The 23859-nt window shown below is 44.6% G+C and overlaps 3 protein-coding genes across 3 annotated transcripts in view; 2 read left to right on the top strand and 1 right to left on the bottom strand.

Annotated features, from left to right (window-relative positions):
* The window catches only part of LOC149468122 (uncharacterized), a 162572-nt gene that overhangs the window by 118472 nt on the left and 20241 nt on the right, over positions 1–23859 (bottom strand). The gene's annotated exons all lie outside the window — the stretch shown is intronic.
* Positions 4085–5625, top strand: LOC149468124 (uncharacterized). Its single transcript, XM_089670648.1, has one exon. The coding sequence runs from the start codon at positions 4141–4143 to the stop codon at positions 5623–5625; it is 1485 nt and encodes a 494-aa protein (XP_089526774.1). The 5' UTR covers positions 4085–4140.
* On the top strand, positions 19248–20405 carry LOC149468123 (uncharacterized). Its single transcript, XM_089670624.1, has one exon. It carries the CDS (start codon positions 19258–19260, stop codon positions 20152–20154), a length of 897 nt encoding a protein of 298 aa, XP_089526750.1. The 5' UTR covers positions 19248–19257; the 3' UTR covers positions 20155–20405.

Raw genomic sequence — 23859 nt, 5'->3', positions numbered from 1 at the left:
TTAAAGTCACACCTTGGGCAAGTTGAAAGATGTCTTATCTCCTAATCACAGTCCTCTTATCATGTCCATATGAATCTTATCATTAGACCCATCTCTAGGAAAGGGACCACTGCTTTTCATATCCAGGGACCATTCTGCAATATTGTCTGTGAAAGGAACCACATAGTGATCATCCCATGGTGATACTCTGATCACATATTCTTTACAAGTTATCCTAGACCAGTGGTGGGCAACCTTTTTTTTCAACTGAGCCAAATCTTGCCAAAACCACAATTGAAATTTATTTTGAGAGCCACATTTTTAAAACTGAAAATACATTCCCCATATAGTAATTCATCCCCCATATAGTAATTCATCCCCCATATAGTAATTCATCCCCCATAGTAATTCATCCCCCATATAGTAATTCATCCCCCATATAGTAATTCATCCCCCCTATAGTAATTCATCCCCCATAGTAATTCATCCCCCATATAGTAATTCATCCCCCCTATAGTAATTCATCCCCCATATAGTAATTCATCCCCCATATAGTAATTCATCCCCCATAGTAATTCATCCCCCCATAGTAATTCATCCCCCCATAGTAATTCATCCCCCATAGTAATTCATCCCCCATATAGTAATTCATCCCCCATAGTAATTCATCCCCCCTATAGTAATTCATCCCCCCTATAGTAATTCATTCCCCATATTGTGTCAATTCACTTACCTTTGCTCCGCGCCGTTTCGGTCTTCAGGGCAGACTGTGAGAGGAGAGGAGTTTGTCACGCTGCCCCGCCTACATCCTGGCTGCCCCGCCTACATCCTGACAGCTGCAGAGTCCTGACTTTTGGGGCGGCCGCCCGAGAGGAGGGAGGGGAGCGGGCGCCCGGCACACAGAAGAGCCGCATTTAAGTTTGTAAAGAGCCGCATGTGGCTCGCGAGCCGCGGCTTGCCGACCACTGGCCTAGACCATTCCGGATTCTCTTGTCTTTCTTTCTTTTTCTCAGCAATATCACTTAACACTTTATGCGGAAGCCTTAGAATTTTTGGCAGAGATCCCTTACTTTGGATCTTTCCCATACTGGAAGAGGAAACAGCTGTTAGACAAAGCAATAAATGATTACAATATCAGTACTTATTCCCTGAAGTGGAGAGGTTGTCATGTCAGCAAAGCCTTCTCCACAGTTCAGGAGTTTAACCCCTAAAAGTACAAATCCTTGTAATAAACCTGTTCTGAAGAAACACAAATACTACATAGCAGTTCCATAACACACAGCAAATAGGCACTTCTACTTCTAAAATGGCAGAAATAACCGAGGACTCCTGTGAATTCACAATACATCTGCAGAGGCAATTTTTCCCCAGAGGCTTCCAAAACCTCTGAATTTCCTTTGAGGACCCACCTCAAGGACTCTCCGTGAGATCCAACAATCTCACACGGAAACTTTGGCTGCTGTCCCGGGGTCTTTAAAGGGGATTTGATCCGGCAAAACTAAGACAAAATAGCTCAGCTTACCTGACCAGCCTCACCTTTAATCCCGACTTCTGACACCAGATTGCAAGGATTCAACCTATGTCTGTAGCCCTTTAAATGTCTTCGGTAATTTCTGCCCTCTGAGCTCAGGAGGAATAAAACTCCGGACACCGAAGTGTGCAAACTAAATCTCTGAACTTTTAATGCGTGCGAGCAGGTTTTACAAATGCAGAATGACCAACGAAATATTGTAATGACCAATGATATATTGTAATGACCAACAAAATATTGTAATGACCAATGAAATATTGTAATGACCAACGAAATATTGTAATGACCAACAAAATATTGTAATGACCGACAAAATATTGTAATGACCAACGATATATTGTAATGACCAATGATATATTGTAATGACCAACGAAATATTGTAATGACCAATGAAATATTGTAATGACCGACGATATATTGTAATGACCGACGATATATTGTAATGACCGACGATATATTGTAATGACCGACGATGTATTGTAATGACCAACGATATATTGTAATGACCAACAAAATATTGTAATGACCGACGAAATATTGTAATGACCGACGAAATATTGTAATGACCGACGAAATATTGTAATGACCGACGAAATATTGTAACGACCGACGATATATTGTAACGACCAACGATATATTGCACTCTTATCAAGAAATATAATGACCACAAATGACTGAAGACAACCATATAAGGCAGTTCTGTTTCTACAGAATGGGAACTGAATTCATGAAACAAACATTTGTACAAGTGACATACAGTCATGGCCGAAATTGTTGGCACCCTTGATATTTCTCCAGGAAATCATGTATTTCTCACGAAACGTATTGCATTAACACATGTTTTGCTATACACATGTTTATTCCCTTTGTGTGTATTGGGACAAAACAAAAAAAGGGAGGAAAGAAAGCAAATTCGACATAATGTCACACAAACCTCCAAAAATGGGCTGGACAAAAGTATTGGCACCCTTTCACAACTGCGGATAAATAAGAATGTTACAAGCATGTGATGCTCCTGTAAACTCACCTGGGGCAAGTAACAGGTGTGGGCAATATAGAAATCACACCTGAAAGCAGATAAAAAGGAGAGACGTTCACTTAACCTTTGCATTGTGTGTCTGTCTGTGCCACACTAAGCATGGACAACAGAAAGAGGAGACGAGAACTGTCTGAGGACCTGAGAACCAAAATTGTGGCAAAATATCAACAATCTCAAGGTTACAAGTCCATCTCCAGAGAACTAGATTTGCCTTTGTCCACAGTGCGCAACATTATCAAGAAGTTTGCAACCCATGGCACTGTAGCTAATCTCCCTGGTCGTGGACGGATGAGGAAAATTGATGAAAGATTGCAACGCAGAATAGTCCGGATGGTGGATAAGCAGCCCCAAACATGTTCCAAAGACATTCAAGCTGTCCTGCAGGCTCAGGGAGCATCAGTGTCAGCGCGAACTATCCGTCGACATTTAAATGAAATGAAACGCTATGGCAGGAGACCCAGGAGGACCCCACTGCTGACACAGAGACATAAAAAAGCAAGACTACAGTTTGCCAAAATGTACTTGAGTAAGCCAAAAGCCTTCTGGGAAAACGTCTTGTGGACAGATGAGACCAAGATAGAGCTTTTCGGTAAAGCACATCATTCTACTGTTTACCGAAAACGGAATGAGGCCTACAAAGAACAAAACACAGTACCTACGGTAAAATATGGTGGAGGTTCAATGATGTTTTGGGGTTGTTTTGCTGCCTCTGGCACTGGGTGCCTTGACTGTGTGCAAGGCATCATGAAATCTGAGGATTACCAAAGGATTTTGGGTCGCACTGTAGGGCCCAGTGTCAGAAAGCTGGGTTTGCGTCCAAGATCCTGGGTCTTCCAGCAGGACAATGACCCCAAACATACGTCAAAAAGCACTCAGAAATGGATGGCAAAGAAGCGCTGGAGAGTTCTGAAGTGGCCAGCAATGAGCCCAGATCTAAATCCCATTGAACACCTGTGGAGAGATCTTAAAATTGCTGTTGGGAAAAGGTGTCCTTCCAATAAGAGAGACCTGGAGCTGTTTGCAAAGGAAGAGTGGTCCAAAATTCCGGGTGAGAGGTGTCAGAAGCTTATTGATGGTTATAGGAAGCGACTGATTTCAGTTATGTTTTCCAAAGGGTGTGCAACCAAATATTAAGTTAAGGGTGCCAATACTTTTGTCCAGCCCATTTTTGGGGTTTTGTGTGACATTATGTCATATTTGCTTTTCTGCCTCTGTTTTATATTTGTTCCAATACATACAAAGGGAATAAACATGTGTATAGCAAAACATGTGTTAATGCAATACCTTTTTTGTGTGAAATACTTGATTTTCAGGAAAAATATCAAGGGTGCCAACAATTTAGGCCATGACTGTATAAACACCAAACTAACTTGTTCCCACATCTACAATGGAGGCATTAAACACAATGGATGCCAGTTAATAAGACATTTTTCCTTACAGGGGGAATTGTACCGTCCTGACATTTGGGGGTATTTGTACCGTCCTGATATTTGGGGGTATTTGTGCCGTCCTGACATTTGGGGGGATTTGAACCAATCAGCTCCTGTCTAGTAATCCTCTTTGTCTTTGTATTTTAGTCCATGGCCGGGAGATGAGCAAAACCTCCGAGGATTGTCTCACTTTGTCTCCAGACTGGAAAGTAGAAGATGAGGACATCACACAGTATAGTCCAGGAGAAAGCCCGGCTCCCTCCAATGTCCATCCGGCACCACCCAGTGTAGATGGACCATCGGATTCCTCGTATCCTGAGGAACCTCAGACTGTGTGGGACCGGGCAGGCCTTCCAACAGGGAAAAAGTTCTCCTGTCTTGAGTGCGGGAAATGTTTCCATCATGAATACCGTCTTAATACGCATATAAGATCTCACACAGGAGAGAAGCCATATTCCTGTCCTGAGTGTGGGAAATGTTTTTCAATGAAGTCCAGTCTTTACAGACATCAGAGATCTCACATAGGGGAGAAGCCATATTCCTATCCTGAGTGTGGAAAATGTTTTCCAGAAAAGTCCAGTCTGCACAAACATCAGAAATCTCTCAAGGGGGAGAAGCCATTTTGCTGTCCTGAGTGCGGGAAATGTTTTTCAGTTAAGTCCCATCTTTCCAGGCATCAGACATGTCACACAGGGGAGAAGCCGTATTCTTGTCCTGAGTGTGGGAAATGTTTTTCACAGAAGTCCAGTCTGCACAAACATCAGATGTCTCACACAGGGGAGAAGCCATTTTCCTGTCCTGAGTGTGGGAAATGTTTTTCACTGAAGTCCCATCTTTTGAGGCATCAGACATCTCACATGGGGGAAAAGCCGTATTCTTGTTCTGAGTGCGGGAAAGGTTTTTCATTGAAGTCCTATCTTTACAGACACCAGAAATTTCACACAGGAGAGAAGCCGTATTCCTGTTCTGAGTGCGGGAAATGTTTTTCAGAGAAGTCCAGTCTGCACAAGCATCAGAGATCTCACACGGGGGAAAAACCATATTCTTGTCCTGAGTGCGGGAAATGTTTTTCACAGAAGTCCAGTGTGCACAAACATCAGAGATCTCACACGGGGGAGAAGCCGTATTCTTGTCTTGAGTGTGGGAAATGTTTTTCACAAATGTCTCATCTTCACAAACATCAGAGATCTCACACAGGGGAGAAGCCGTATTCTTGTCCTGAGTGCGGGAAATGTTTTTCAGAGAAGTCAAGTCTTTACAGCCATCAGAGATCTCACATGGGGGAGAAGCCGTATTCCTGTCTTGAGTGCGGGAATTGTTTTTCACAGAAGTCCAGTCTTCACACACATCAGAGACTGCACACGGGGGAGAAGCCGTATTCCTGTTTTGAGTGCGGGAAATGTTTTTCACAGAAGTCCTATCTTTACACACATCAGAGATTGCACACAGGGAAAAAGTCACTTTTCTGTTCTGAGTGCGGGAAATGTTTTGTAAATCAAGCAGATCTTGTCAAGCATCAAAGGTCTCACAAAAGGGAAAAGCTGTATTCCTGTCCTGAGTGTGGGAAATGTTTTTCAGAAAAGTCCAATCTTTATAAACATCAGAGATCTCACACGGGGGAGAAGCCACTTTCCTGTCCTGAGTGAAGGAAATGTTCCTCACTGAAGTCCTGTCTTCCTGTACATCAGAGGTCCCACACAACCCTGGAGGTGTATTAGTGCCTTGAGTGCGGGAAATGTCTTCTAGATGAATGTTGCTGGACATCCCAGCTCTCATGTGGGGAAGAAGCACACCCTGATATACACCTCAGATATACTCCATGGCTGATCTTCATCATGGAAGAAACAATTCATAAGGAGATCAGAGGTCCCCAAAGACATGGATGAAGTGTGGGACCGGGTTGGCCATTGATGGCAGGAGAAAAATAAAAATGGAGTCCTGCCCTGTGATTGGCTGAGTACATTTTGTGGTGGGAGATTTCACAAACACTTGGAGGTCTACGGAGAACAATGTTGAACGGATGTGACCGGCATTCTCCAGCTGGGAGGAGTTTTGGCCGTATTTTATTTCTTATGATCATTGGCTCCATCTAGTGGCCATAATATCATATTGGGCTAGTTTTACTGATGGAGATATTTCAGAAAAATCACCTCATTGTGGCCACTAGATGGAGCCGGCGATCATAGGAAATCACTGTGTTACTTAACATAAGGCCAGATGTTGTCACAGCTGGAGGAATGATTGTCTCATTGGTCCAATGAATGTTCTATAAATAGAGCCCTTGGTTTCCTTCATCAGACACGGCTCCATACTAATCCCTGAGGTCACACTCCCGCACTCTGAGGTCACACACCCGCACTCTGAGATCATACTCGCTCCCGCACCCTGAGGTCACACTCCCGCACCCTGAGGTCACACTCCCGCACCCTGAGGTCACACTCCCGCACTCTGAGGTCACACTCTCACACTCTGAGGTCACACTCCCGCACCCTGAGGTCACACTCTGAGGTCACACTCCCTCACTCTGAGGTCACACTCTCACACTCTGAGGTCACACTCCCGCACCCTGAGGTCACACTCTGAGGTCACACTCCCACACTCTGAGGTCACACTCTCACACTCTGAGGTCACACTACCGCACTCTGAGGTCACACTCCCGCACTCTGAGGTCACACTCCCTCACTCTGAGGTCACACTCCCACACTCTGAGAGAGATAAAACTTTATTTTGGTGGTATTTATTCAATGCTGGAATTTTTATTTTTTGCTATATAAATTAAAATGTCCAAAAATTTTGAAAATAAAATGTTTTTCTTATAAAATTTTGCAAATAAATAATCTTTCTTCATAAATCAGCCAAAATGTATTCAGATATCTTTTTAGTAAAAAAAACAAAACAAATTAGTTTATAACCAAAAATTATAATTGTTCAAAAAAATGTTTTACATTTTTATTTTTTTTATATTATTATTTATGTTTTTTTACACCCATAAAGGCTGTAAAAGCAATAATTTCTCCCTCTCTCCAGCTGCATTCCTGCAGCCATTGAGAAATACTGTGAGAGCTGTGATTGGTCACAGCTTGTCACATGGTACAAGTCTGTTGGGAACAGCCCTGTACCATGTGACCTCGGTGATCATTCACAGATTTCACTAGTAGTAAGCAATGATATCAGGAAGTGACATCTTGCGTACTACTGTTCATGTGATCACTTGTCTTCAGTTCACTGGTCTTCCTAGTGAATGGCTGTGCAGGGAGGGGGATGTCAGGACAAGTCTGATGATTGGAGGAGAGCAGACTTAGCTCCCAGTAGTTACAGAACTGACCACGCTGAGCTCTCATGCCTAGTGTGGTCAGTTTTAATAGGAAATCAGAGGGACTGTCAGGATCACCGGGGATCAAATATAAATAGGAGCTAATAGACGTCCCTGACTGTAAGCCCAGCACCCTATGATGATGTGCATCGCACAAAACGCGTCAGGTGGGAAATAGTTTCTGGACATCTGACCACCACTGGTGGCCATCCTGAATTCTATATGGTCAGTTTGTATTATTTATTTACTTGTATTTTCTATACTTTGTAAACAATAAATCAGTTATCTACGGTATCATGCCATGTGGTGTCCCTTATTGGGCTCTCTTCATTGAGAGCCTTCACCCACAGAGCCTGGGACCCCAGACGGTGATACACAGTTAGGTCCTCGGAGTACTCCACTCTAGAGGAGACCCGATGGTGTAAGATCCTGACCCTATCCTGGGAGCAGATGACCATTATCACACCTGATGAGAGTACTCCACTCTAGAGGAGACCCGATGGTGTAAGATCCTGACCCTACCCTGGGAGCAGATGACCATTATCACACCTGATGAGAGTACTCCACTCTAGAGGAGACCCGATGGTGTAAGATCCTGACCCTACCCTGGGAGCAGATGACCATTATCACTCCTGATGAGAGTGCTCCACTCTAGACGAGACCCGATGGTGTAAGATCCTGACCCTACCCTGGGAGCAGATGACCATTATCACACCTGATGAGAGTACTCCACTCTAGAGGAGACCCGATGGTGTAAGATCCTGACCCTATCCTGGGAGCAGATGACCATTATCACACCTGATGAGAGTACCCCACTCTAGACGAGACCCGATGGTGTAAGATCCTGACCCTATCCTGGGAGCAGATGACCATTATCACATCTGATGAGAGTACTCCACTCTAGATGAGACCCGATGGTGTAAGATCCTGACCCTATCCTGGGAGCAGATGACCATTATCACACCTGATGAGACAGGCTAAACTCATTTGCGTTTTTTTGATGCACTTCTGGTGAGTGCGCATTTTATTTATTCCACACTCATCGTTTGCTTCACTGGATTTACTCCCCACACACTCATTAGGATCTACCAGATCCCCACGTGGCTTTGTATTCCATTACCTTGGGACATTCCTTTCACCTTTCACCTTAGGGTGATTCATTGACTTTGCACTTTATATTTCTATGTATTTTATACCTTTTATTATACCATATGATATCGTTATGGTTTTGTTTTTCATGCATATTTAGGGCTGCACCTATTTCTATTTCTTAGTGTTTTGAAGGTTTCAGTTGGTTGCCTTTTTGGTGTTCTAGCTGCTATTTCAGAGTTTCAGATAGCGCTCGCTTACCATCCTTCTGTACTCAAATCAGAGGGACTGGCAGGATCACCGGGGATCTCACACAAAGGAAGCAATACAGAGAGAAGAGGAGACGTCTTCATACCAGGACATGGGACAGCCGGCACAGATCAGGAATAGGACATGTTGGAGGAACATATTCTTTGAAGGAGAAGTTCAGGCAAAGCTCTTTTGTCTGTACTTCTCCTGTGGATCAGAGGAGTGCAGTTCATTCTGAACTCCTGTGACCTGTTTTCAGGTGAAGCCCGCTGTCAGCTGATGTCACTCAGCCGGTCCAGTCTGGGGAAAGATCACGCAGGCACAGGGAGAACATGCAAACTTCAGGCAGGTATGGCAGTGGTTGGGATTCAAACCAACAACCCCAGTTCTTCTAGTAGGAAGTGCTAACTATTTATATATTTCTATAACGGTGGGAAGTATGTAGCAGTGAATAGACCTCCCAGCAATGTTATTACCAGGCTGCAGCTAGGGGGCGCTCTAATGTGTACAGTGTGCCCCCAGCAGAGTGATCCCATCTAGCCCACATTGACCCTCTCACTGCCAGAGCTGTTTCTGCATGATTTTGCACACATGGGAAATGCAGATTTTAGGCCTGAAGATGAGATAAACCCCCAAACATCTATTATTAGAGGCCCTGGAGAATAAAGTTTTGGTAATTTTTGGGGAATTGCGGATCATCATATACTAAGCAGGATTTGGATCCCGGGGAGAACTTTCACCCCAAGAAAAAATGAGGGTGAGGTCAGCAGAGGAGCCCATAGTAAAGGAGGAAACTCTGAAATGTTTTCTTCAGAAGGTCGGAGTTTACTGGACAAGTGAATGTAAAATACACCATCAACGCGTTTCATGGCTTCAAAGTGTCACTTCATCAGGACAGGTGTAAGAAGACGATATAAAAATAGGGAATGAAGTAACAGTCCAGTATATCGTATTATAAAGACCCGAGTCACATACAATTCATGGACAGGACTGAGATTTATAGCATTCAGGATTTGTATGATGTTAGACAAGGTGAAGAGATATATGGAGAGGATGATCAATACATGGAGAAATCAATCTATTCTATCATAGAAGGGAATCAATAGATCAATCAATGACATCAACCAATCAATAAGATCCATTTCATGGGATAGATTTATCATTCTGTGCACTGGTTATGTTGGAGGATCAAACCGTGATCACTGGATATTGGAAACATTCCTATTGATCTGATGATTGCTGGCATGGATTCCTGATTGATTATTGCTGGGAATAAAGTCCAATAAACACGCAGATTTGATGGGATTATTGATAGAAAAATCTCTTCATATTCCATGGAATAAATATGTGTAGAATAGTTTGGATTTGATGGAATAAATCTCTATAAAAAGACTTTGTGGGGTTTGTTGGATCTTTTCTATTCCTCTCTAGGTCTGGATTTCAGGAAGAAGAAACAATTCCTCCAATTTCTAGTGGATGGTGAGGAGGGGAGAGATTTGGGGGAGTTTTGTACATACAGGAGGTAATAGAGAGAATCCGGCTAGTAATTGATGAGAGGAGATTTCACTGGAGAGTTCCATTGGAGAGAATTCAGGGCTGGGGGCACTGCTGGGGCCTGGAGGGTTCTGATTGGACCACCAGTACATGTGTCATATAAATCTGGGGGTGTGCACTGCTGGGGCCTGGAGGGTTCTGATTGGACCACCAGTAGACATGTCATATAAATCTGGGGGTGTGCACTGCTGGGGTCTGCAGGGTTCTGATTGGCTGATTGGACCACCAGTACATGTGTCATATTAATCTGGGGGTGTGCACTGCTGGGGCCTGGAGGGTTCTGATTGGACCACCAGTACACATGTTGTATTAATCTGGTGGTGTGTGTTTTATCATTGGAATGATTCTGGAAAGATGCCCTCCAGATGTACACATGGGGGGTGTCCCGGGGGGGTTACAATGTAGAGGGCGGAGAGAGAATACTGTACAGTGTGTAATAATATATTTGGGAAGCTGCCCCTATATACGATGGTGTAAAATCTAGTTGCAGAGCGCCCCCTACATACAATGGTGTCATAGGGAGTCCTCTTCCTGATCCTGTTCTGGTGACACCCCAAATCTCAGGATTTTATATCACTTTCGGTAATAATTGTAAACAGGACAAATAGAGAGGCTGAATCTCCCTAAAGGAGGCCGAGGCAGCAATAGAAACCAACAGGAGGTCTCATCCCTCTCCACTCTCCAGAAAATCAATGCCTTTAGTTCTTCTGTAAAACAACCCAGTGAAGGGATGGGGGGAGGAAATATGTTTGTCTTTTCCAGAAGGTTGGATGCAGAATACTTTCATGTCCAGCATACTAAATGGGTCCAATACTGGGATCATCTGAGAAAATGTGTTCTGTATTCCTGGGAGGGAGGCACCTATGGGTTGGTGTTTGTAGAAAATGAACACAGTGAGGACAATGGCAAGTGCTGAATGGCAGAGGTGACTGCATGGAGTCTGTAGTGCCAGAAACTTACTCAAATATATTCTCCTCCCATCCTCTCCATGGTCCTTCCCCACCGCATCCTTTCTAGGCTCCTTACCCCCCCAAACTCTCTAGGCTCAATTGCCTACAATTTCTCTAAGTTCCCTTCCCCTCCCCATCCTCTCTATTCTCCTTCCCCGTCCCATCCTCTCTAGGCTCCTTCCCTTCCCATCCTCTCCAGGCTTCTTCCCTTCTCATCCTCTCTGGGCTCCTTCCACTCATTGTCCTCTCTGGGCTCCTTCCACTCATTGTCCTCTCTAGGCTCCTTCCCTTCCACATCCTTTCTATGCTCCTTTCCCATTCTCTATACTTTTTTTCCCTTCCCTATCCACCCTAGTCTCCTTCTCTCCCATTCTCCTTAGGTTTCTGCCCCCCACCCATCCTCTCTAGGCTCATTCTCCCCCCCCATTCTCTGTAGGCTCCATCCCCTTCCCCTTCCTCTCTAGGCTCTGTTCCCTCTCTAGGCTCCTTCTCCTCGTCATCTCTAGGCTCCTTCTCATCCTTTGTAGGCTTCTTCACCTCCCCATTTTTTCCAGGTTCCTACTTCTCCCCATCCTCTCTTGGCTCCTTCTGCTTCCCATCCAAGTGCTGTTTACTAATGCATTGTCTTCCCGCTGCATAGTGGAAGTGTAGAGGTATGCCGTGTAGTCATCCGTGGATAATTAGGTCTGCAAAGAGGTCTAGTGTGTCCGGTGTGCTGTGGGCTGAAGAAGCTCACGTGACTCAGTGGATGAAACACGTTGACATCACAGCATCATGATGCCCACCTCTCTGGCATGCAGGCCTCTCCACACGGCCTCATCACCTGGCCGCATTGCTCTGGACACACTAGACCTCTTTGCAGACCTCCTCATCCACAGATGATTACACGGCGTGCCTCTACACTTCCACTATGCAGCGGGAGGACAATGCATTAGCAAACGGCACCTGGATGGGTGAGCGGACTCTGTTTTTTGGACTAAGGCACTAATACACTGCGGGAGTCCCCATTCATGGAAATTGCTTGGCTGAGCTCCACCTCTCTGATGTCCTTGTTCCTATCGCTGGCACACAGGGCTCTATCAGTCTCATATTTCTGCTCACCCACTGCCTACTGCACTATCTATCCTGTCATTATAACCCGCCATCCATATACTGCCAACACTGCTATTACCACAATTATCCGTGGATGACTACGTGGATTACCCCCTATGGGATCTATATGGGTCTGCCATGTATGTATATGACCTCACTGAGGATTGAGGGACTCTCCTGTGCTGAAAGTGAATGGTGACCGCTGCCTCCTTTGACTCTACAAGTGCCCCGTTCCGTCATCTCTTTACATCCATCTACTGGCTGTCTTTGTGCCAAGTGTGAGATAGCAGCGTGTGGCTTTATCTGATATCTCAGTGACTATCATCTACATATGAGGATACCTGAGGATTGTCCTCCATGACACCACAAGGGTCTATTATACATGTATGTGACCCCCATGAGGACTGATCGGGTCTGCCTCTACTATCAAGGAGCTTGATTCTGCCCGTCCCTTCATCACCTTCCATTGACTACAATGTCCACATTATCTATCCATTCTATTCTATTTCATGTTGTGTCAGTAATAAAAGTCACGGAGGGTTGGGAACCCTGCAAGGGGGGCAGAGATATGTGACTGCCTAGTCCAGCCTTTCTCAGCCAGGGTTCCTCCAAAGGGTTCTAGGGCTTCCTTGTCACTTCATTGGGCTGTATATGGAAGTGTCACCGACCAGCCGTTTCTGGATACACAGCTTTGTCATCATTGCACACACACACCATTTTGTTTTCATTCAATACATTTTTTATTATAATTTCACTTTCAACAGGATTGCAAAGAAAAAAAAAAATCAGGAAATAGTAAAGGCAGAAATCCGATTGGTCAGGAAGATCCCTTATCTGGAATGTGGGGGCGGAGTCATTACAATGGCAACTCTTTAATTTTTTTTAGAATTTCTTCTTTGTTCTTAACCACTTGCCTACCGGGCACCTATACCCCCTTCCTTACCAGGCCAATTTTCAGCTTTCAGCGCTGCCGCACTTTGATTGACAAATGCGCGGTCATGCAACATTGTACCCATATGAAATTTTGATCATTTTTTTCTCACAAATAGAGCTTTCTTTTGGTGGTATTTAATCGCCACTGGGCGCTTTACTTTTTGCGCTATAAATTAAAAAAAGTGCAAAAAATTTGAAAAAAAAAAAAAAGTTTATTTGTTTCTTTTATAAAATTTTTCAAACAGGTATTTTTTCTCCTTCGCTGATGTGCGTTGATGAGGCAGCACTGATGAGCACTGATAGGCAGCACTAAAGGGCACTGATAGGCAGTACTAATGAGGTGGCACGGATAGGCGGCACTGATATGCAGCACTGATAGGCGGCACTGATAGGTGACACTGATTATGGGTACTGATAGACGGCACTGACTGGCATCACTGCTGGGCACTGACTGGCGGCACTGACTGGCACAACCCCTGGGCACTGACTGGTGGCACTGACTGGCAGCACTGCTGGGCTGCACTGGTGGGTGGCACTGGTTGGCAGCACTGGTGGGTGGGCACAGGTGGGTGCACTGCTGGGCACAGGTGGGGGCACTGCTGGGCACAGGTGGGGGCACTGCTGGGCACGGGTGGGCGGAGCTAGTGGGCGCACTGCTGGGCGGAACTTGCGGGTGTCACTGCTGGGCACCGATCATCAGGGCACTGATCATCAGTGCCCTGATGATCGGTGCCGATCCTCGCTCTGACAACTGCCGGTTCTCGGCAGTACTTTCCTCACGATCTGACAGCGTGAGGAAAGTGCAGCCGAGAACCGGCACTTGCATTTCCCTGTGATCAGCGTGTCATTGGACACCGCTGATCACATGGTAAAAGGCCGCTGTGATTGGCCTTTTACCACATCACGTGATCAGCTGTGTCCGTAGGACACAGCGATCACGGAGATCGCCGGGTGCGCGCCCCCTGGGGCGCACAGGAGAGCGCGTTCTGGGAGGATGTCATATGACGTCCACCCAGAACTGGCCGGCCGCGGTGAAGCCATCATTCGGCTATGCGCGGTCGGCAAGAGGTTAAACACAATACTTGCCCGGCCCCCAGAATTACATGTCCCGGGCGTCGGGCGATGTAAAGTGACCATCCCTGCATGATGAGCCGACATTGACCTCACAGCACTGCCTCAGAGCAAACTAGTCATAGGAAGGATCAGATTTATCATTCCTTGTCTGCAGATCTAATACTCATCAAAACCAGTTCAGAGACCAAACAAACCCAACAGAGAAAAGGGGCCCCGGACCTCAAAATTGTAGTAAACACTAAACAGTCCAAACAAAATGTCTTCCCATGGGGGGAGTAGTTCTTCAATGTCCAGCAACCCTCCTATTCCCCCCTCACATCCACATCCTATTATTGTGTGACCAATACCATCCAAATCATTCTTACTTTCATTTCCCAAAGTTATCCGTCTACAAGGAGACCTGTATAGATCACATGATGGCACCAATGAGGATGGAGGAGGACCGGAGTCACATGACTGAGAAGATACTAAACCTCACCCTGGAGATCATCTACCTGCTGACCGGAGAGGTGAGGAGGATTCTGGGAGGTCACCTGACATCACTCTTATCTCTATTAATAAAACACAGACCTGACCGGAGAGGTGAGGAGGATTCTGGGAGGTCACATGACATCACTCTCATCTCTATTAATAAAACACAGACCTGACCGGAGAGGTGAGGAGGATTCTGGGAGGTCACATGACATCACTCTTGTCTATTCTGGTCAATAGACCATTTTATTTTTGCACACATTTAGATGATGTCAGGTGGTTGATATTGTTTTATTTGTCTCCTGATCTGTAGGATTATGTTGTAAAGAAGAAGTCTAGTGGGGAGCCAATCTCAGGAGGATGGAGCAGAACCCAGAGCCTCACCATGGTGCCTCCATCTCATTCTCTGATACCTGAGAGGGAGAAAGAGCAGAAGATTCTGGAACTGACCACCATGATGGTCCATCAGCTGACAGGAGAGGTGAGCGGTGCCGGGAATTCTGGGACATTCTCCAGTAACAGACAAGGGATGTGTCTGGATGGTGACTGTATCATTGTGTGTGTCAGGTTCCTATAAGGTGTCAGGGTGTCACTGTCTATTTCTCCATGGAGGAGTGGGAGTATTTAGAAGGACACAAGGACCTCTACAAGGACGTCATGATGGACAATCAGCCGCCCCTCACATCACCGGGTAAGAGGAGACTTGATTGTAAAGGAGAGAGCAGTACGGAGGATCCACCTAGATCCCCCATCATCTGATAAACACATAGAAACAATGGATTCAGTCAGTGTGTGTGTTTCCTACAGATGGATCCAGTCATGGGAACCCACCAGAGAGATGTCCCCGTCCTCTGTATTCCCGGGATTCCACACAGGAAGGTCACACCATCCCTCACCATCATCAGGTAGATGATGACAATTATTGGTAGTTGTGATTTATACACAGCATGTTTGTTACAATGAATGTTTTATTATATCTTTCAGAGTGGAATCCTCGGGGATGAGAATATTGATGTTAAAGAAGAGTATAAAGAGGAGGATGAGGAGTATGGAGTGATGGAGGAGTTTTCAGAAGGACACAAGGATATGATGGAGCCACCTAATACCAGGAACCCACCAGAGAGATGTCCACGTCCTCTGTATTCCCGGGATTCCACACAGGAAGGTCACACCATCCCTCACTATTACAAGGTTGGTGGGATGGAGAATCTAGAACATGGACTTGTAGAGACTATGGGCTCCAATCACAAAGCGGTATCTTCCCGTATCCCAGTATGTAGTAAGATGCTGCATTCTGTTTTTTAGTAGTGAATCCTGCGGGTAATTTACCACTGGTGTCCATAGCAACACTTGTAAATAGCTTGTTGTTAAGGAGAGGGCAGCCGCCAGTGTCCCCAACAACCAGTAAACAAGGAGCGGACGGCCGCCAAGTTCCCCGCTGACAGCTGTGACAGGTCTGGTATGGATTTTGAGGGAAACCCCAATGCCAAAATAATAAAATGAAATGCATGGTTTCCCCTCCAAACTCAATACCAGACCCTTAGTGAGTGCCCACCTTCCTCCTGAACCATACTAGGCCACATACCCTCAACATGAGGTAGGTGCTTCAGGGCAGGGGCACTCTATCCTCCCAAAAGCACCTTGTCCCCATGGTGATGGGGACAAGGGTCCTTCCCCACAACCCTGGGCAGTGGTTGTGGGTGGGGGGCTTATTGGAATCTGGAAGCCACCTTTAACAAGGAGGCCCCCAGATCCCGGCCCCCCACAATGTGAATGAGTATAGAGTACATAGTACCCCTATTCATTCACCAAAAAAAAGTGGTTTAAAAAAACACTGGAAGTAATTTTTGATAAAACAAAAATAAAGAACAATATCCCCCTGATGTAGATCCATCGATGATCCAATCACGATACTCGCTGTCATTGCCTTCTTGTGACATCACCAATACAACATGCCCTGGTCAGTGACATCACCAATACAACATGCCCTGGTCAGTGACATCACCAATACAACATGCCGCGGTCAGTGACGTCACCAATACAACATGCCCCGGTCAGTGACATCACCGAGTGGCACCGTCCCTTAGTATATTTAGTGGCAGGAGGCAGCAGAGCTGTCAGACAGAGGGGAGTCTTCATTGGGAGCGGAGCTTTTCTTTCCGAGTCAGCGGTGACAGCGAGCATCGTGATTGATGATGGATCTACACCGGGGGGACATTTTGCTTTAGTTTTGCTTTTTTAATAAAGGACTTGTCAAAAACTGCCTGCTGTATTTAACAGAATACTTTTTTGGGGTGAATAATTAGGGGTACCATGTACTCCATACTCATTCACATGGGGTGAGGGATCTGAGGGCCCCCTTGTTACATTTTGTAAGTCCTCTGCCTGCAAACCCCCACAGCCACTAGCCTGGGTTGTGGGGAAGACTCCCTTATCCCCATCAACATGGACAAGGTGCTCTGGGGGAGCAAAGTCTCCCCTGCCCCAGAGCATCCACTCCATGTTAAGGGCACATGGCCTGGTATGTTTCAGGAGGGGGGTCGCTTGCTCGTCCCCCCCTTTTCCTGACCTGCCAGCAGCATGCTCAGGGGTCTGGTATGTATTTCTTTCATTTTGGCAAAATCCATACCAGACCCCAGGGGGGGACCCTACAACATTTTCTTAATATTTTGTTGCCGGTAATTTTTTTTTTTTTTTATCGGTTGGTTAGGACGCAGCGGCCGCTCGCTCCCTAACAACCATGTTGTTTACTGGTTGTTAAGGATGCCAGCGGCCGCCCACTCTTTACCAAGCACTACACATTTCCTGAATACCGCATGTCTCCACCACTAATTAATGACCGCATGCATTTCATTCTTTATTTCCTTCTGTGAATGTAACGCCTGTTCATGCGGTATTTACTGAGCGTGTTCAGTGTTTGTGGTCAATACCGCAACACGGGATAGGAAATGGACAGTTTCAGGATGGCATGCGGTATTTAGGGGAAATGTACCCACATATCACATGTGATCTGCTTCTGTGAAGGGAGACAATGTGTGGATTTTGTGTGTGATGTCATAATCATAAATCTTACATTTTACAGATGATATTTTCTCTCATTTCCTTGATTTAGAGTGGAGATCCAATCGATATAGAATTTGAGGTGAAAGCAGAAGAAGAAGAGGCGTATGTGAGGGATGATCAGCAGTCTATGGAGGAGGATGGAATAACGGGGACATTTATAGAGGAGGACACTCCTACAGAGATCAGCACAGGTGGGTCATGAACACTAAATCCATTCCTCCACCCATACTGCTCACTGATTGGTCCAGAGTAGAGTCAACACTTGGCAATATCAGTCTGTAAGACACAATTTAAATATCTAGACTGGATTTTTGGAGATTCTGGGGTTCAGCTGGCTGCAAAATGTTAAGTTTTCACCATTAGCATTAACCTAGGCACCTGGGGTGTGTGCTTTGAGTCTTCTTCCCCATTCCCGGGTCTAGTAAGATCTCTAACAGAACATTTCTCCCAGGGTTCCTTGCTCTGTGGTCTGCTGGCTGTGCCGGGTGGAGGGATATGTCTGTAGTGTCTCAGACCCAAGTCACTGAGTGCAGTCTCAGGAGATGGGAGGCAGCGGTGTGGGATCTCTGCAACTTGTCTAAAGTAAACATTTAATGTTCCACTGATTACTTAATATCAATATTATGAACCCTGACCCTTACACTGTATAATTTATATTGTACATTACATACTCCTGACCCCTGCACTATATACTCTATGTTGTACATTACATACTCCTGACCCCTGCACTATATACTCTATGTTGTACATTACATACTCCTGATCCCTGCACTATATACTCTATGTTGTACATTACATACTCCTGACCCCTGCACTATATACTCTGTTGTACATTACATACTCCTGACCTCTTCTCTCCCCCCACTGCTATATATATACATAATATGGAGTCTCTTTTGTTCCCCCCATTTCCTCCCAGCTGGACATTTTATATCGGATGATGTGATTGGAGCACAGACTGTTACATGGTGATAATAATGTGATAACATCCTCCAACTTTGGACCCTTAAACAGAAAGTGATAATGAGGGAGGAGTCAATACCCCAATGATGGCTGTCTTCAGGATCAGTCCAGTCTTCATCTTGGTTGTTCTCCCCCCATCCTCACTCTCTGACCTCTGGTGGGGCTCAGCCCCGCTGTTCTTCATGACTAAATCATGGACTAAATAAGGAAGTGCAGTACTTCTTGTGTTGGGAAGATGGCGATGAGTGATAGAGGGGGTGGGGACCCTCGTCCTATAATCCCCTCATCACTGTCCCTCCTATAAAAGACAGTTCTGGTTGTTTCCTCACTCTCTGACTAAGGTCCATGAATAAAGAAATGACCTGGTAGGAGATCAGAGGAGCCATTTCCTAGTTCCCTTGAGGGTGGAATTGTGCGCTCCTCACAGACCAAGCTGCCTGATGTGGGCGGAGTCCTGGTTTGGGGGAACCAATCAGCTCCTGTCTAGTAATCCTCTTTGTCTTTGTATTTTAGTCCATGGCCGGGAGATGAGGAAAACCTCCGAGGATTGTCTCACTTTGGCTCCAGACTGGAAAGTAGAAGATGAGGACATCACACAGTATAGTCCAGGAGAAAACCCGGCTCCCTCCAATGTCCATCCGGCACCACCCAGTGTAGATGGACCATCAGATTCCTCATATCCTGAGGAACCTCAGACTGTGCGGGACCGGGCCGGCCTTCCAACAGGGAAGAGGTTCTCCTGTACTGAGTGCGGGAAATGTTTCCATTCTACATACCATCTTAACGTGCATAAAAGATCTCACACGGGGGAGAAGCCATATTCCTGTTCAGAGTGCGGGAAATGTTTCAGTTCTAAATCCCATGTTAATGTGCATAAAATATCTCACATGGAGGAGAAGCCGTATTCCTGTCCTGAGTGCGGGAAATGTTTTTCAGGGAAGTCCAATCTTTACAGACATCAGAGATCTCACACAGGGGAGAAGCCGTATTCCTGTCCCGAGTGCGGGAAATGTTTTTCAACGAAGACCCATCTGTGCAAACATCAGAGATCCCACACGGGGGAGAAGCCGTATTCCTGTTCTGAGTGCTGGAAATGTTTTTTACTAAAGTCCAATCTTTACAGACATCAGAGATCTCACACAGGGGAGAAGCCATATTCCTGTCCTGAGTGCGGGAAATGTTTTTCAGTGAAGTCCAGTCTTTACACACATCAGAGATCTCACACAGGGGAGAAGCCGTATTCCTGTCCTGAGTGCGGGAAATGTTTTACAAGTAAGTCCAATCTTTACACACACCAGAGATCTCACACAGGGGAGAAGCCGTATTCCTGTCCTGAGTGTGGGAAATATTTTACAAGGAAGTCTAATCTTTACAAACATCAGAGATCTCACACGGGGAAGAATCCACTTTCCTGTCCTGAGTGAGGGAAATGTTCCTCACTGAAGTCCTGTCTTCCTGTACATCAGGGGTCCCACACAACCCTGGAGGTGTATTAGTGCCTTGAGTGCGGGAAATGTCTTCTAGATGAATGTTGCTGGACATCCCAGCTCTCATGTGGGGAAGAAGCACACCCTGATATACACCTCAGATATACTCCATGGCTGATCTTCATCATGGAAGAAACAGTTGATAAGGAGATGAGAGGCCCCCAAAGACATGGATGAAGTGCAGTAAATGTCAGGGTGCAGAGTGGCCAGTAGATCCTGGAAATGAAGGACACAACTTCAGCCCTTCTTGGGTGTCGGAGTTGCGTTTCCTGATAATGATATTGATTTAGAAGAGGACTAAAAATGTCCGTTGATTATCTGTTCCTGTCCAGATTAATCTTTCTAGCTTTGGAATGTGCGCACATTGGAAGGGACTCACGCTGACACACAAGTTCAGTCTATGAATGCTTCTAGTTTATTATAATGAGAAAGTGAGCTTATATATGCAGAATGATGCGAGAGTCATGTGAGGACAGCATCAGAGTCATGTGAGGACAGCATAAGTATTATATCAGTCTTTGGTCATTTCCACAGGAAAACAATCTCCGTCATGGTATAGGTGTGATCTTCTTCCAAGTCTTATCTATAGAAAGAAAAACATTCCTTTGTCTCAAGTTGGGACGATGGGAGGGGGGGGTCAGTGTGTGTGAGCGAAACATTTCTTAAGCAAGGATTTCTTAAAGTACCACAAAGCCCAGCCGGCAGAAAATATTCACACAACATATGTATTAAAGTATAAAAGTAAATATGTATACAATTTATAGAAATATATATATATTCAATAGGAAACCAAAGAGGCATTTTACCAAATTCTTCACAGTCCCTCTTAAATGACTATTTTCCTCTGTCCCTATAAGACCTCGCTCATCTGTCCTTATGTACCTTGGAACTCTTTTATGCTGTACGTTAGACAGGTGATGACTATTTCATCACCCCCTTGCAGTGGTCAGGAGTATGTGATTTCCATCTCTGAGTACAGAGTGTAGTGGTCAGGAGTATGTGATTTCCATCCCAGAGTACAGAGTGTAGTGGTCAGTAGTATGTGATTTCCATCCCAGAGTACAGAATGTAGTAGTAAGGAGTATATGACATACCTGTGTACAGAGTGTAGTGGTCAGAAACATGTCATACACAGCCCTGTGCATAGAGTGCAGTGGTCAGAAACATGTCATATACAGCCCTGTGCATAGAGTGCAGTGGTCAGAAACATGTCATATACAGCCCTGTGTATTGAGTGTAGTGGTCAGGAACATGTCATATACAGCCCTGTGTATTGAGTGCAGTGGTCAGGAACATGTCATATACTGCCCTGTGTATTGAGTGCAGTGGTCAGGAACATGTCATACACAGCCCTGTATATAGAATGTAGTGGTCAGGATTATATCTTAGGCCTGTGTATAGAGTGCAGTGGTCAGGAACATGTCACATACAGCCCTGTGTATAGAGTGCAGTGGTCAGGAACATGTCACATACAGCCCTGTGTATAGAGTGCAGTGGTCAGGAACATGTCACATACAGCCCTGTGTATAGACAGGTACACATAAAATTATCGCATCTTAAGAATGCCTCCCTATTTAATCCTCCACGGCACTCCCACATTTCTATTTTTAAGAACATGCTCCTAAAGGATTTACAGAAATTAAAAATTAATAAATGGGACTACAACGGCCCAAAAGAAATTGTGAAACTGAAGGATGATTTACTAAAAGAGAAAGAGCTTGTTATCCGCCCAGCTGATAAAGGGGGCGGAGTGGTTGTCCTAGACAAAAAAGATTACATAACACAAGTATGTGATATATTGAATGATAGAAACACACATCAAGTATTACAGAATAACCCTCTGATATTGTATAAAAAGTCTCTTAAGTGCATTCTGAAAAGAGGTTATGAAGCAGGGATATTAAACACAAAAGAGAAGGACTGCCTATGCCCTATTGCTCCCAGATTACCTGTCTTCTATTGCTTACCAAAAGTCCATAAAAATCCGATTAAACGGCCAGGAAGACCAATAGTAAGCGGTATAGGATCACTAACGTCGCGCATTGGGGAGTATATAGATTTCTTTTTACAACCGCTGGTTAATAATACTCCTGCATTTTTAAAGGATACCAAACAGGTTATATTGGACCTGGAAACTATGAAGTTACAACATCCCACGTATTTAGTGACGGCGGACGTAGCGTCACTATACAGCAACATAAAACACACTGATGGTTTGATGGCAGTGGATCATTACTTAAATGAATCGGAGGATATTTCAATGTTACAAAAAAACTTGATTCTAGAACTCCTTGATTTTGCAATGACACATAACTATTTTTGGTTTGGCGACAAATATTACTTACAAACCACAGGGGTTGATATGGGGGCAAAATTTGCCCCCAGCCTAGCCAATCTCTTCATGGCTAACTGGGAGGAGGAGATTATTTATTCTAGGGACTGGCCAGACCTCATTTTTTATAAACGCTATATAGACAATATTTTACTCCTGTGGATTCACGTTAACTAACTTTTTTAACACTTTAAATGATAATAATCATAATATCAAACTGACGTATGAATACAGTTACTACGAAATAAACTTTTTAGATTTAACACTTTTTAGAGAAGGGACAAGTATTTTAACCAAAAGTTTTTTTAAAACCACAGATAGAAACAGTTTCATCCCAAAAACTAGTTGCCATCATCCCAGATGGCTAAATGGGATCCCCAAGAGTCAGTTCTTACGCATTCGCAGAAATTGCGATAAATTAGAAGATTACACTTCCCAAGTTAATACTCTCAAAGCACAATTTGCTGAGAAAGGGTACAATACTGAAGTTTTGGACAAGGAGATTATAGAAGTTGGTAACTTGGACAGAGAGAATCTCCTTGGTCCTAAAGTTCAACGGAACAATGAAAGATTCTGTCCCTTCATTAAGAACTATTCGTTGCAACATAGAAGTATATCTAGAATTATTAAAAAAAACTGGCCCATTCTCATGAAGGATCCTATACTTGGTGAATCATTACCCAGTCATCCTGAAATCACATTTAAAAAAGCCCCACCATTGAGGAATATTCTGGCACCAAATATTGTCAAGCCACCCAAAAACCTCTCCTTTAACTTGAACCATAAAGGATTCTACCCCTGCAATAGGTGCATGTTATGCACCTACAATGGAATACATAAAAAACCAATTAAGAGTTTCCACTCCAGTATCACTGGTAAAACATATGACATTCAAGGAACAATAACATGTTATAGCACTCATGTGGTATATCTACTGGAATGCGAATGTGGGAAACAATACATTGGTAGAACTACAAGAAAGTTGCGGGACAGACTCAGGGAACATCTTTCAAATATAAAAAAGGGGTTCAAAGACCACTCAGTATCGATGCACTTTAAGGAAGCCCATGGTAAAAATCCGCACGGTTTGAAATTGATGGGAATTGATATTGTAAATAGCCATTGGAGGGGTATTTTTAAACGCCGTGCGGTATCGAGATTAGAAACGAAATGGATTTATCTGTTGTGTACCTCGGCACCGCTAGGCTTGAATGTGGAATTAGATATTAATTGTTATATAGATACTAGTTAACTCTCCTCTGTTTAGAATTAATCATAACAGTTATGGGAACATTCTTCCAATTTTCGAA

The sequence above is a fragment of the Staurois parvus genome, unplaced genomic scaffold, assembly GCF_062004578.1.
Source record: "Staurois parvus isolate SC_StPar_1 unplaced genomic scaffold, SC_StPar_1.0 ptg000092l, whole genome shotgun sequence".
NCBI classification, from domain to species: domain Eukaryota; kingdom Metazoa; phylum Chordata; class Amphibia; order Anura; family Ranidae; genus Staurois; species Staurois parvus.
Note: the sequence above shows the minus strand (reverse complement) of the source record. Positions and strands in the feature narration are given on the sequence as shown.